At 49.4% G+C, this 14,037-nt stretch overlaps 1 protein-coding gene across 2 annotated transcripts in view; it reads left to right on the top strand.

Moving 5' to 3' along the window:
• The first annotated feature begins 3,657 nt into the window (after positions 1-3,657).
• Positions 3,658-14,037, top strand: part of Ubash3b (ubiquitin associated and SH3 domain containing B) — a 140,896-nt gene continuing 130,516 nt past the window's right edge. The window contains exon 1 of one of the 2 annotated variants that reach the window (XM_051156238.1): positions 3,658-4,115. In XM_051156238.1, coding sequence (XP_051012195.1) covers positions 3,988-4,115 — 128 coding nt within the window. In that variant the 5' untranslated portion in view covers positions 3,658-3,987. The remainder of the gene's footprint in view (positions 4,116-14,037) is intronic. The other variant, XM_051156237.1, reaches the window with a different exon arrangement.

Raw genomic sequence — 14,037 nt, 5'->3', positions numbered from 1 at the left:
GCTGATCTCCGTCTAAGGCATCTCTATGGTCACTGTGGAAGGGCTCCTAAACTAAAGAAAGTGGCTGGTTCAGTGACAAGAAGTGAAGTGATGTGCACATAAACAAAAGAGCTTTGTGATCTGGGTGGATTCTGACATGCCCGGCACACGGACATGACAACTTGCTTTTCCTTGAGGGAACAGCAGCTTAATGCTGATGTGTCAGCTCCATCATTATGCAAGCCCTCCTCTGCCTCCTCCTCCTTCCCCACAGCTATAAGATACACTCTCAGATGAACACTCATTCTTCTTCCTTCTTTGTAATATAACAATATGGATGTTTATAAAGCTTCTCCTTGCCTTTCAAAGTCAATACAATTAAAGCACAATGCATCTTAATTGCCAGCCCTCTAGCCCTGTGCAGAGCCAATGACAGCCATCCCAATGGAAACAAGTACAGGCACAGAGCAGAGGCAGGGTGAGAAGCCAGCCTGGGATTTCTGCAAAAACTGCCCCCCAGACATAACAGAAAACAGTTTGCATTGAAGGTGCTCGGTTTTCAATAGTGCCCTTTGCGGGCTCTTGACAACTGTTTTTATGTCCATCACGTCTTCTCACAGTCTTCCAAAGGCAAGGGGGAAAGGCAGCTAAATCAATCTTTCCAGAGAAATGGAGCTCCAACACAGCATGTCAAGAGGCACAGAAGGCAACCACACAGAGCATGTGTGGCACAGGTCTGTAACCAAACACTTGGAAGGAGGCTGAGGCAGAAGGATCTTCAGTTTGAGGTTAACCTGGGTTGCACAGGAAGACTACCACAAACAATAAACAAACAAACATAAGACAGAATCAACTGTCTTATAGTTTGACATCCTCTTTGTCATCATAACAGTGATTATTGGCTTCCTATAAAAAGTTTATTTTATCAGATTTATTCACTTTATTTTATATGTATCTTTTTTTGTTTTGTTTTGTTTTGTTTTCTCAAGACAAGGTTTCTCTGTGTAGCTTTGGCTGTCTTGGACTCACTTGGTAGACCAGGCTAGCCTTGAACTCACAGTGATCCACCTGCCTCTGCCTCCCGAGTGCTGGATTTAAAGTGTATGCCACCATGCTCGGCCAACACATGATCTTAACTAATGAGCCATTTCTCTAGCTCCCAAAAGTTCTTGGCTTTTCTTTCCTTCTTTCTTTTTCTACTTTTTTATTTTTGTTGTTGGTTGGTTTTTTTTGAGACAAGGTTTCTCTGTGTAGTAGCCCTGGCTGTCAAGGAACTCTCTTTGTAGACCAAGCTGGACTGAACTCACAGAGATCCGCCTACCTCTGATTTCCTAAAAAAAAAAAAAAAGGTACTTTGGAGCTGGCTGTGGTGGCACATCCTTTAATTTCAGCACTGGGAGGAAGCAGAGGCAGGTGGATTGCTGTGAGTTCAAGGCCAGCCTGGTTCATAAAGAGAATTCCAGGACAGCAAGGGCTACACAGAGAAATCCTGCCTTGTGGGGAGGGGTGGGGTGGGGGGCTGAAAGAACTAAAGAAAGAAAAGAAAATACAATACTTTGGCCCAGTGAGATGGCTCAGGAGAGGCACTAAAGACTTGTGTCCAGTCCCTGGGATCCACACCATAAAGGGAGAGAACTGATTCCTGCACATTGTCTTTTGACTTCTGACCCACACTGTTGTGCTCTAGTAAACACACATTGAGTGTGAGCACATGCACATGCGCGTGCACACACACACATACACACACAAATAAATAAAATAGAAAATATCGTAATGTAACTTTAAGCTCTTGCATTGGTAGAGAGAAGTACTTAACAGAAATATAGTACATACCCAAGACATGGGTGCGAGTTTCTCAGTGGAGAGTCACCTCATAACTCTGGTCTGAGCCACAGGTGTGCGGCGTTGAAAACAGCCCCAGCATCTAGAGCTCATAAAATCAGAGCTGCAGTCTCTCGTGGCTTTGAACTCACCAAGTGCTGCCACCATGGACGGTTATTTTCTCACTCGACTGAAAACCGAATCACCTGGCTCAAGTCCAGATAGCTGAAAAAGATTTAGCGTGCTGGGAACCGCATGGTAGACTTTTCCTCAACACATCCCAGGGAGGCTAGTCTATGGTTACGGTCTCCCCAGCTCCCTCCGACCACTGCCATAGCTAAACATGTCCTCTGTTGGGGGGAGACAGAGAGAGAGAAAAAAACTCCTCCACCTAGGAAGTGTGAACTGTTCTTGGTCTCTTTCATAACACCAGGCAGAAATATGGAAACTGTTACCCATGCTGCTCTGGTTCCGCCTTCCCACTTCCAAATGCCACTGGTACTTTGAAGAAAAGCCACAGGAGGATGGGCAGGCAGGGGATTAAACTTTAATTTTCTTGGGTGCCTTATAAAGCAACACTGAGAGCTTTATTTGTGCTGGTCACCATCCCTTCCCTGTGCCCTGAAGCTGCAGTTTCTGGATAGTCTGGTGTGTGAGGAGTTAGGCGACTGTACTGTATAGATGGTCCTGCAAGGCTGTCGGCAGCAGGGGTAACTTGTTCAGGGCGCCACAGTGAGTCAAGAGCTCCATCTCTTCCCTTGTGAGCTCTTTAATTTTCTTCTGCCCCTCTGAGCTCAATCTATCTATAAAAAAACAAAAAACAAAAAACAAAACAAACAAACAAACAAACAAAAAAACCCAAAAAACAGGCTATACAGGTAGGCATCCTCCAGGGCACTGTAAAAGGCCTATGAGTGAATTCGGCCATTATGCTTAGCACAATCACTGACATACAAATGGGTCCAATAAATGTTAGGCACCATCATTATTATTATTACCGCCAAAGAAGATCTGTGCCTCTTCTGTTACACCAAATGGGGATTCTGTTCCTGACTGAGGACAATGGCTTTGTCTCTCAGTGACCAGGCTTTGATTCCTCAGCCAAGCTTATGGTGTGAGACTTGGCCGACAGCAGTAATGACTTCTGTTGAGGTGGGGGTGGGGTTTGCTTGGTGCAAGGGTGGTGGGGCTCACTGTAGCTCTTGTGTAGCAGGGATCCCATCTCTGAACTCTTTTATTGACAAGGTGGACACTCCGCTTCATTCGGAAGTGCTATAATTAGCGTCCTTTCTCTGTTCCTTCTCCTCCTAGCTTCTAGCCCTTCATTTCTCTGCCCCCCTCCCTTTTTTCTTCCCCTTTCTCTTCTCCTTTCCTCCTTTGGCTGCCTTTGCCCTCCCAGGTCCTACACGTTCTGGAGCCAGAGACATTTTTCCAGAAGTTGCTGTCCAGTCAGTCACTGAGGGCTGTGGGGGGACTTGGCCTACAGTGATGTAACAACTTTGTAACTTTTGTAAGATCTGTTTGAAGTGACACCTTTCTACCAGAGCCTTATGGCTTAGCCTTCTGGTCCTCTCATTCATCCATCCCTGCAGTAGGTTTCCATTGCTGACCTCGCCAATGAACAAATGAAACGTGAAATAGGCTATTCTGAAGCCTCGAGGCCCAGATGGGTCGATATGCAAGCCAAGGGCAGAGCTGAGGTTCTGTGAAACGAAGCACACTGGCCTAGTTCCTTGCTGGAGACCTTCTGTCTAGAAGCAATCCCTACTATGGCTGGCGGGATTCCAGCCAGCCCAGCATGGGCCGGCGCGGCCGCTTTAAGAAAGGGGCGGGGCCCGGCACAGGCGAGGCAGGGCCTGCCCACAAGGCTGCTTTTCCTTTTTGATCCATTCAAAAATTACTCACTGCAAATTCTCGGACAGCTCAGGGAGGAGAAGCTGGGGGCGCGGAGGACAGAGAAGGCTGCAGCGGCGCAGCGTTGGGACTCCTGGGCCCCGTGGGCTGAGGTCGGATCCGCTGCAGCCGCTGGCCGGCGCCGAGCTTGAGTGGCCTCTCCAGGAAGCATCAGTCTCCGCCCAAGGATCTGGGAGCGCCGCCCCCGCCGTCCTCCCGGGACCCCCGGCTCCGGCGCGCCGGCGATGGGCGGCCGCTGAGTGGGCACTCGACACCGCGACCCTAGTCCTCGGCATGGCCGCGCGCGAGGAGCTGTACAGCAAAGTCACCCCGCGCAGGGACCGCCTGCAGCGCCCGGGCACAGTCAAGCATGGGTCGGCGCTGGAAGTCCTCCTGTCCATGGGCTTCCCTCGCGCCCGCGCGTAAGTCACCCGCCTGGGCCCCGCGACCCTCGGCTTCGCTCCGGCTCGCCGTCCTGGCGCTGGCCGAGACTTGCTTAGGGGGACACGATGGGCGCGCTGGCGGCCAGAGTGCTGGGCTAGGGGCTTGCTTGAAGATGCGGGGCGGCCGGGCCATCAGATTTCTAATCCCGGGCTCCGCGGGTAGCCCTGGGCGGTTCGCGCGCGCGCTCCCCAGAGGTTTCTTAAAACTAAGACCTGGGAGAGGTGAGTCCCTTGGAGGACTCGGATCCCCTATCCAACCAGAGTGCGGAGCCAGTTTAGGAGGGGTGAATGGGTATGGGGTCCTCTGGTGATTGGGGAAAAGTCCAGGGGCAGCGGGCTCAGGGTGGCCGGCGCCCCCGCTGCAGCGGCTTCCAGCTCCGGATGTCGCTCTTGAGCTCAGGCTCCCTCCGGAGTGGGAGGAGCGGGAGCGTGGGTGTCACTGCGTGTTCATTGATAGAGAGGATGGAATGGGAAGGAGAAGTGATTCCTCCAGGGGATCAGGGTTCTCGTCAGTGGTGACGGCAGCACAGAAAGCTGTGGGTGCTTGAAAGTATGCGGGGCGGAGGGAAGAAGGGAGCTGCCCTCCTGCCTCCTCCTTCCTTTCCAAGGAGGGTGGGCTAGAGAGGGCAGAGAGCGCAGGTGGCTGTCGCTGTAGTCTTCTGGGAAGAGCGGAGTTTGCCAGCGCCCGGCTGCCACAGTAGGAGTCATTTGGAGCTGTGCACTCCAGTGGAGGGGGCTGGAACCCCTCCTGATAGAAATTCGTCGCCTTCTCTGGTTAACCCCTGGCTTGCTTTCCTTGGTGGGGACACAAAGTTCAGGATGGTGGCAGGTGCTGCTCTCTTACGCTTTCAGATACACCGCATAAACTGAAGAGTTGGGGGGGACTTAATCAGAAAGTTCGTTCTTTGCTCTGCTTTCATTCAGGCGGTACCTCCAGGTGCCTTCCTGGGAGCCTCGTTTCTGTACTAACTTGGCTGCAGTCTAAGGAAAGCAGACTCCTATTCAGGAATGTGTCACCCCAGCCAGCCTGCTAGGACAGGCCTCAGTGGACCAAGATACCTGCTTCCTGCTGACTTCAAAACCCAAGGGCTGAATTCAGCACAACACAGGGAGAAGATGGGATGGGTCCTGCAGGGGTTGTCAAGTGAGGGTCCTCCATAGAAAGTCCTGAAGATGGATGGAAATCTAGGGGCTCATGACACCCCGAGCAGAGTCCAAATGTAGAACTGCATAGTTCCAGGCAGCTGCCGTTTTATTTATTTATTTTTGATGTGAGACCAGCGTCTAGGACCCACATTGATTAAAGGAAGAAGTGCTTCAGTGGACTCCTTAGATTTTCCTATTTGATATTCAGTCTGTCTCGTGCAATGGGCCTCAGAGGCTTGCTCAGGTCATCACAGACCAGGCTGATGGCCTGGTTAGATCTTGCTTCATCTCTGAGGTCACACAATAGCAAGACTACTGACTACATATGATTGACACTTGGAAACACTTTATTTTCCTTACCTACTTGTCCTCCTAGCAGCTTAGTGAAGATACACTCCAAGCCTGTTTTATGGCCTAGGAAGCTGGGGCTTAAAGAGGTTGCACAAAATACTTAGAGTCACAGTCGTTAGGGGGGAAAGCAGAGATTCAAACCCAGGCCTGGTGTCTGCACTGCCAGGCCTCACAGGAAGAGCTGTTAGGATGCTGTGTAGCTGAGATGCTCAGAGCAGTTCTCTGCACACAGTAGGCAGGCACTGTGTGGTAGTACCATATTTGTTTCTTTTGGCTGCTGGAATGAATGGCTACCGGCTGAATGGCTTAAGTCAACAGAAATGGACTTATTCCATATTCTAGAGGGCAGATATTCAAAGTTGGTATCCCTGGGATAAAACTGTGTCGGTGAAGTTGTGCTTCCTCCCAAGGCTCTAGGGGAAAATCCATCCTGCTCTTACAGCTGCTGGTGGGAATTGTTTGGCTGTACCCCGTTTCTTTCCATCCAGTCTGTACCCTTAATTATCTTCTCTTTGCACCAAACCCTCTGGGCATTTCTTATGATACGTGTGTGTGTGTGTGTGTGTGTGTGTGTGTGTGTGTGTGTGTGTGTGTGTGTAGGCATGCATGTGAAGGTCACATGATGTCTTATAAAAGTTTAGTTCCCTACCTAGATCTAGCCAATGGACAGGACATTCTCCACAGTTGAGTGGAGAGTGGGGTCTGACTTTCACACGTACTCTGGTGCTCCATATTTGATCACATCCCCTGGATGGGGAGACCTGGTGGCACTCAGAAGAAGGATAGCAGGCTACCAAGAAGAGACTTGATACCCTATGAGCATATACAGGGGGAGGAAGTCCCCCTCAGGCACAGTCATAGGGGAAGGGAGTAAGGGGAAAATGGGAGAGAGGGAAGAATGGGAGGATACAAGGGAGGGGATAACCATTGAGATGTAATATGAATAAATTAATAAAATAAAGTAAAAAAAAAAAAAGAAAATACAAACAGAGGGAAATTTTGGAAATTAAAAAAAAAAAGGATTTGGAAAAAAAAAAGTTTAGTTCTTTTCTTGCACCGCATGGGGTATGGGCCCCAAGAGTCGAACTCATGACTTCAAGCTTGATGGCAAGCACTTAATATAATCATCTCCAGCTCTACCCTTGTCATTAGAAAATGGCAAGATTCTGGGTTTTTTTTTATGGCTTAGTAGTATTCCATGAATGTGCATGACTGCCCTATGGTCTTCATGGGTAACCCAGAGTAGTTTCCCATTTCAAAGTCATCCCTGACCTTCATAACATCATTATTCTAGAGTCTTTGTCATGTGAAGTAGGGTTTACAAGTTTTAGGGATTAAGAGAGAGCCTGACAGTGCTGGCACATGCCTGTAATCCCAGCACTCAGGAGGCAGAGGCAGGTGAATTTCTGAGTTTGAGGCCAGCCTGGTCTATAGAGTGAGTTCCAGGACAGCCCAGGCCATACAGAGAAACTCAGTCTTGGAAAATCAAAAAGGAAAAAAAAAGGGGGGGGGCGCATAGATATCTTTTGGAGAATCATTATTTAGCCTTTCACCAGCTTTTTATTATTTCTGTTATTAACGCTTTACCCAAAAGGGAACAGAGGTCTGAGTGAGGGAATGGGCAGGCTTATTACTCTTAGCTAAATTTCTCCTAAAAGGGAATGGTGTTCTTAGTGTCATCTGATCAAATTCAATACCCTGAGCAGGCTTTGTTTTGTTTTTATTTTTATTTTCATTTATTGATTGATTGATTGATTGATTGATTGGTTTTTTGAGACAGGGTTTCTCTGTGTAGCCTTGGCCATCCTGGACTCACTTTGTAGACCAGGCTGGCCTGGAACTCACAGCGATCGCCTGCCTCTGCCTCCCGAGTGCTGGGATTAAAGGCGTGCGCCACCACGCCCAGCTTTATTTTTATTTTCACAGGGTCTCAGTCTCCCCCTCCCCTTGTTTTGTTTTGTTGTTTTTTGTTTTTTGGGTTTTTTGGGGGGACAGGGTTTCTCTGTGTAGCCTTGACCGTCCTGGACTCACTTTGTAGACCAGTCTGGCCTTGAACTCACAGAGATCCTCCTGCCCCTTCCTCCTGAGTGCTGGGATTACAGGCATGTGCCACCACCCCGGCTTTCACAGGGTCTCCTACAGCTCAGGCTGGCTTTGAGCTTGATATGTAGCTGAAACTGGCCTTGAATTCCTGGTCCTCCTGCTTCTTCTGCCCTCCGAAGTGGTAGCATAATAGGCGTGTGTCACCAAACAAGGCCCCAAAGGGGGCTTGAATCGAGGTCCCTGTCTCACCCTAACGACACAGTGTCTGCCATTGACCTTAGTCGATTCACTCAGGTCAGTAAGAGGCAGCTATTTCAGATTTCAGAGGGCAGGCTTTTAACTTCGTATGGAGAGCAGAGGAGGAAGCCTGCAAGACTTACCTGACCAGAGACACTTTGTAGAGCCCCCAGCCTGGAGGGAGGAATGGGCAGGAGCAAGCAATGTTGTCCCTGCCGTCCAGAAAGGTCTTGATGTAGGTTATGAAAAGAAGAAAAGAACCCTCTAAAAAGAACAGTTGAAGCTGGGGCTACTAGCCAGCCTCCTCTGGGTATAATAGGGTCTGTTGTCCTGCGACAGGGGCTGGACTCTGGATGGCTACGGAGAGGACAGGCCAGCAGGCCCAGGTCCCGTTCTGATCTGTGCTGTACCCTGCTGTCATCCTGAAATTGACTTCACCCCAGGGCCTTGCTGGAGCTTTCTCAGGGGAATGCTCCTAATGAGCCCAGGCTTGTTAAGTGCTTGACAGAGTTGAAAGCAGCAGACTGCTAGGCTGGGCCAACCAGGGTGACCTCCGGGTATGTTTTCTGGGGCTTGTCACTCTCCCCAGGGGCTCTGTCACCCCACATAAGCTTCAGTTCAAAGCTGAGGAGGGATCTGCTAGTGCTGCACTTGGTGGTATGTTGGGGAGCCAGGGTGGGGCAAAGGGGAGAAGAATGAGATAAGGAAGAGTTAGGGCCTCTAGGAGGAAACTTTCCAAGGCTGTATGGCTCACCCCTTCCTTTTTCTTTGTATGCTCATTAGCTTTGTGCTGGCCTAAATGCTCTAAAAATAGAAACCTGGCTTCCTCTAGACTGGTAAGGTTGGTCTGAAGGAAAAGGAAGAGTGATTGGTGGGCAGAGTCCTGAGGCAGCCTGAGTGGTCCTGAGGATAGTTGGAAGTGCCCTGTAGTTGTTGTGCCCACTGGACTTCAGTCAAGGGTATCACTGTCTATGCGTTGTCCACTCCATCCTCAGAGGATAGATGCTGTCAGCTCAGCTTGTCTCTAGAGGCTAACTGTGTGCCTTGGAGCAAGTCACCGAGTGACTGAACCTAAGGACTCTTCGCTCATCCAACCCTGTGTTGTTCTTTTACTATTTCACTTGCTTATTTTAGTTTTGAGGCATGTAGCCCAGGCTGGCCTCAAACTCACTGGGTAGCTAAGGTTGGCCTTGAACTCTCAGTCCAACTTCCTCCATTCACAGGGATCACAGGTAGGTACACTACAGTTGGCTTATTTTTATTCTTTAAGGTTGCCTGTGGCTAGAACATTCTTTGTTAAAAACAATAATGGCTTGTATGGATTTCCTAATGACTGAAAAAATAAAAAGAGAGATAGGTAAGACTGGTGGTGTGCTCATTGGCAGAGCATTTGCCTAGCTTCCACAAGCCCCAATACTATGAGAGAAACAAATAACAAAACAATGAAAGTCTTGGAAAGTATTTCCAGGACCTTGTGAGAGTGCAGTATCCCAGCTTCTAGTCCAGCATCTACCTGACACAGGAATCACCTACTTTCCCATTGAGTCTCTTTCCCCCAACATTGTGATCAGCTTCTGTACACAGCAGTGCCTGCCCTGTTAATCTGGGCAAGAACTGGGAAAAACAGAGCCTGGAAACTCACGATTATTTTGGTAATACTGCGTTATTGGAAGGAAATGAGATGGGGGTTGTTGGTGGAACCACAGGTGGGTAGGATAGGTTTGTTTTTCTCATCTGAGAATATTTGAGCTTTGTCCAGTTAAAGAGTGGGACAGTGGCCGAGTGCTGGAGTAAGCGCCTGGGACTTGGCGGCAGGCAGCACGCTGAGTTAGCTACACCTCACTGCTCAAAGATAAAGGCAGCCCAAAGTGGCTCCGTGGGCAGTTGAGGGACAACTTGCAGGGCCATGCATTAAAGTATCTACTTTCTCTGGCTCTCTCTCTCTTTTTTACCTGTTGGTTGACACTGGATCCCCTGAAAGCACTTGGCCAACCAAGCATCTCTGAAATGTAGCCAACTCTGACCTGGGGGTGGGGAGCTACTTCCCTGTGCATCTTAGATAGAAAAATAACAGTTGTCCACTTCGCACTGAGGGGCTCTTAACAGGTGGACAAGGCAACCTATTGAAACTGTGTGCTTGTGCAACATTCTCTTATGCGTGTGAGTTACTGTGCAGTTTAAGAAGCACTCATGTGTGAATTAAATATCATCAGCCTTACAGTAGTCCTGTCATGACTATTTGCTTATGGCCACACAATAGTTTGGGGCGGGGGGTGTCCTTATTGCTGTATGGGCCTCGGGCTAAAACTTCAAGCCCGGTGAACTTTCTGTGCCCACAAAGATTGCAATTTTAAAAGGACGCTAGCAGGGCATCTTTCTAAAGTCTGTTGAACAGTGATAAACTGCTAAAGACTGAAGCACTTGGACAGATGAGTGCAAGAACACGCAGCAATCCCAGTGGCCACAGTTTCTTGTGTTGGGCCAGCAAGACAGATTGGTAGGGAAGGGTGCTTGCCGTCCAGCCTAACAACCTGAGTTCAGTTCTGGCACCCATAGGGTGGACCGAGAGACCAGATCTGGAAAGTTTTCCTCTGTCAGTGTGAAAGATTTCTTGTGTCCTCTTGTAGCAGTCTCCTCCTGAGTTCAAGCCCAGCTTTTGGTCTGCGTATTGATTTAGTTGGCATTTTTCTAGACTTACCTGTAAGTGGTATTGCATAAGATGTACTCTTGTACTCATCTTTAGTTTCCAGTGAGTGTGTGTGTGTGTGTGTGTGTGTGTGTGTGTGTGTGTGTGTGTGTGAGAGAGAGAGAGAGAGAGAGAGAGAGAGAGAGAGGGACGGGGGGCACAGGAGCAGGGGAGGCTCGTGTAGTTTAGGCTGGCCACAAATGTGGTGTGTAGCTAAGGCTGGTTTTGAACTTTGGATCTTCTTTCCTCGATCTTGCAAGTGCAGTGACTGTGGGCATGTGCTACCATGCTCATCTTAATCAAGATATATATATATATGTTGTGTGTGTGTGTGTGTGTGTGTGTGTGTGTGTGTTCAGAATTCTCTGTTGTGTATCAGTAGTTAGTTTCTTTTGCTTGACCTTGAGGCGTGTGAATGGGCCGTTGGCCTAATTATAACCCTGAACGCAGCTTGTATGAAAATTCACCGTTACGCCCTAATTTCTAATTATACATTAGGCTTTTAGACCACATTGCCGATGACACAGCAGATTCTCAAACATAACCACTTTTATGTCTCAGAAATTGAAATTTTGATGAGGGAAATAGGCCCAGAAGACCAAGGGCTAGGGAAGTGGATGATCACCTGCTTTACTGTCCTTTGTTGAACTTGTCACAGCATCTGGCTACCTTGAACTCCAGCTGCCTCTGGCTAGCTGTTCTTGGAGCTAAAGGCTTTGCTTTGTCTCCCACCAGCCACAGCCACTCCAGCCAAGGACACTGGCTCTGTGGGAACCTCTGCCATCCCACCAGGCATTTCCCTCCGTGGGCATCTGGCAGCTGTCTTTATCTGTCTGCCCCCAGCAGGCATTGCACATAGGGACATTTCCTTCTGTGTTAGCATCTGGAGCCTGGAGAGACCCTGTTATATCTGCCGCCTTCCTCCTGTCTTGATGTGCAATATGAAATTATTCCTGGATTTGAGTCCTAGGCCTGCCCCTCTAGCCAGCTGAGCTTGGGGTGAGTTGCTAGACACACCAGGCCTCAGTTTCCCTGTCTGGACTACCCTCCAGCCCCTACTGCCATTTAAAGCTCTTCGTCTGAGGCAGTTGTCCTGCCTCAGCCTCCTGAGAAGCTGGTATTACAGGTGTGTGCCACCAAGCCCAGCTCAGATTATAAAATTCTGATAGTAATAAAGGGACAGTCGTGCCTGTGCGATGCACCAATACCTGCGCACAGAGAGAGAGAGTGCATTCCCTCATCCCACTGTGTAATGGGACAGTTTCTATGGCCACTCGAGTGGCCATGCTGGTGCTGCCTGGGTGCCTGGCTACCTTGTGCCTTTATGTTTCCCTGCCCCTCTCTTAGCTGGGATACACCGTAGTAGATGGGCAGAGGCCAGCGGTGTTTCTCAGTACTGCATTCTGCTCCCTCATGCCTGGCTCCCTCCAGAGGGTCAGAGCAGTGCCAGGCCAAGTAGCAAGTAGCAGAGGCAGAGCAGAGCAGAGCCAGCACCACCCAAGCTGCTGGCTGTGATTGATGGTCAGGCTCAGGGATCCGATGGGGTACCATATGGCTGTCTACTGATTACACTCAAATGGAGTCAGACTTGAGGTCTTGAGGGAGAGAGACAGAAACACACATGCACACTCACTCTCTTCCCCCCACCTTTCCCTCTCCCTAGCCCTTCCCCTCCCCTTCCCTCCCTCCCCCCCACAGAGACAGAGAGACAGGGACAGAGACAAGGACAGACAGACAGACAGTCAGACAGATACTGAGACTCAGGAACAGACTCCTGTGCCTTTCTGCACAGCCCCAGACAGGACACAGTCAGTGCCAGGAGAAGGGTGGTAGCAGTACCCACTGGGACTAAAAACGTTTGTCTTCTTTAAGGGGGAATCTTTCAGGGACCACTGGAAAGGGAATTTGCCCAAAGTCTTCCAGGAGAATCTCTCTGCTAATTTCTCTCTCTTTTTTTTTTTTTGGTTTTTCAAGACAGGGTTTCTCTGTGTAGCCTTGGCCATCCTGGACTCACTTTGTAGACCAGGCTGGCCTCGAACTCACAGCGATCCGCCTGCCTCTGCCTCCCGAGGGCTGGGATTAAAGGTGTGTGCCACCACGCCGGCTCTAATTTCTCTCTCTTTTTTTTTTTTTTTTTTTTTTTTTTTTTTTTTTTTTTTTTCGAGACAGGGTTTCTCTGTGTAGCCTTGGCCATCCTGGACTCACTTTGTAGACCAGGCTGGCCTCGAACTCACAGCGATCCGCCTGCCTCTGCCTCCCGAGTGCTGGGATTAAAGGCGTGCGCCACCACGTCCGGCTAATTTCTCTCTCTTTCTCTTCCTTCTTCCCTCCCTCCTCTACCTCTCTCTCTGTCCTGTGTCTGTGTGTGTGTGTGTGTGTGTGTTGTGTTGTGTGTTGTGTGTCTGTGTGTGTCTGTCTGTGACATTGGCTATCTCCCAAGGGCACATACATGTTATCCTCTCTTCTTCCCTCTCCCTGAGCCTACCCCTTTATTTATCTATTTTGAGTCCCTCCTGCCTTTGTCTGCCCAGTATACCATTTTTCTAACGTCCTCTTCCTTAATGACTTGAGTTATCCCTTGCCTCTTACTTTTTATGAAGACAAGGTGTCTTGGATGAGCACCTCCTGTGCCCACAAGATCCCTCTAAGTTCTGAGGAGTGGAAGAAAAGCCACTCTCACTCCCGAGCACTGCAAGCAGCTGCAGACTGTTGCCAGTGGCCCTGGCCAGGCAGGTGGATGTCTCCTGGGCTGTGTCCAGAGGCTTTGGGCACTGTCATCTTATGAGCAGACCAGTCACAGTGACACAGGACGCAAACAGGCAGCTTTACCATTCTTACTCAAAACGAAACTGGCTTTCTTGGCTTTTTAGACTCATGTCCTTTGCCTTCCTGTGCCTCAGTGGTTCCACTATAAAGGAACTCAGCCATTTCTTAGATCCTTTGCAGTCACCTGGGTGGCTCCAAAGCGACTTGAACAAATGTGTTTGAATAGTACCAGGACATTCTTGTGGCTTCTTTTCTATCCCAGGGCACTTGGATTTTGTGCCTTCGCTTTTGTTTTCTTTTCTACACTTTATTGTCAAAGAGCATTCCTCAGGGGTGTAGGGAAACGAAATGGCTCAGTTGGTTAAGCACCTGCTCTGCAGGCTTGAGAACCTGAGTTCCAACCTTAGCACCCACATAAAATACTGGCTGTAGTGATACACACTTATGGTCACAGTATTGGGAGGCAGGGACAGATGGATCCATGGAGCTTGCTGGCCAGCCTAGCCCAGTCATGAACTGCCAAGTTCCAATTCCCAGGGAGACCCTTGCCAAAACAGAGGTGTATGGCTGCTGAGGGATGGATGACACCTAGGGGTGTCCTCTGGCTCCCACATGCACACATATGTGAAAACACACACACACACACACACACACACACACACACATACACAC

This window comes from Acomys russatus, chromosome 14, assembly GCF_903995435.1.
Source record: "Acomys russatus chromosome 14, mAcoRus1.1, whole genome shotgun sequence".
Classification (NCBI taxonomy): domain Eukaryota; kingdom Metazoa; phylum Chordata; class Mammalia; order Rodentia; family Muridae; genus Acomys; species Acomys russatus.
The sequence above is the reverse complement of the archived record's forward strand: the minus strand, read 5'-3'. Positions and strand labels throughout refer to the sequence as shown.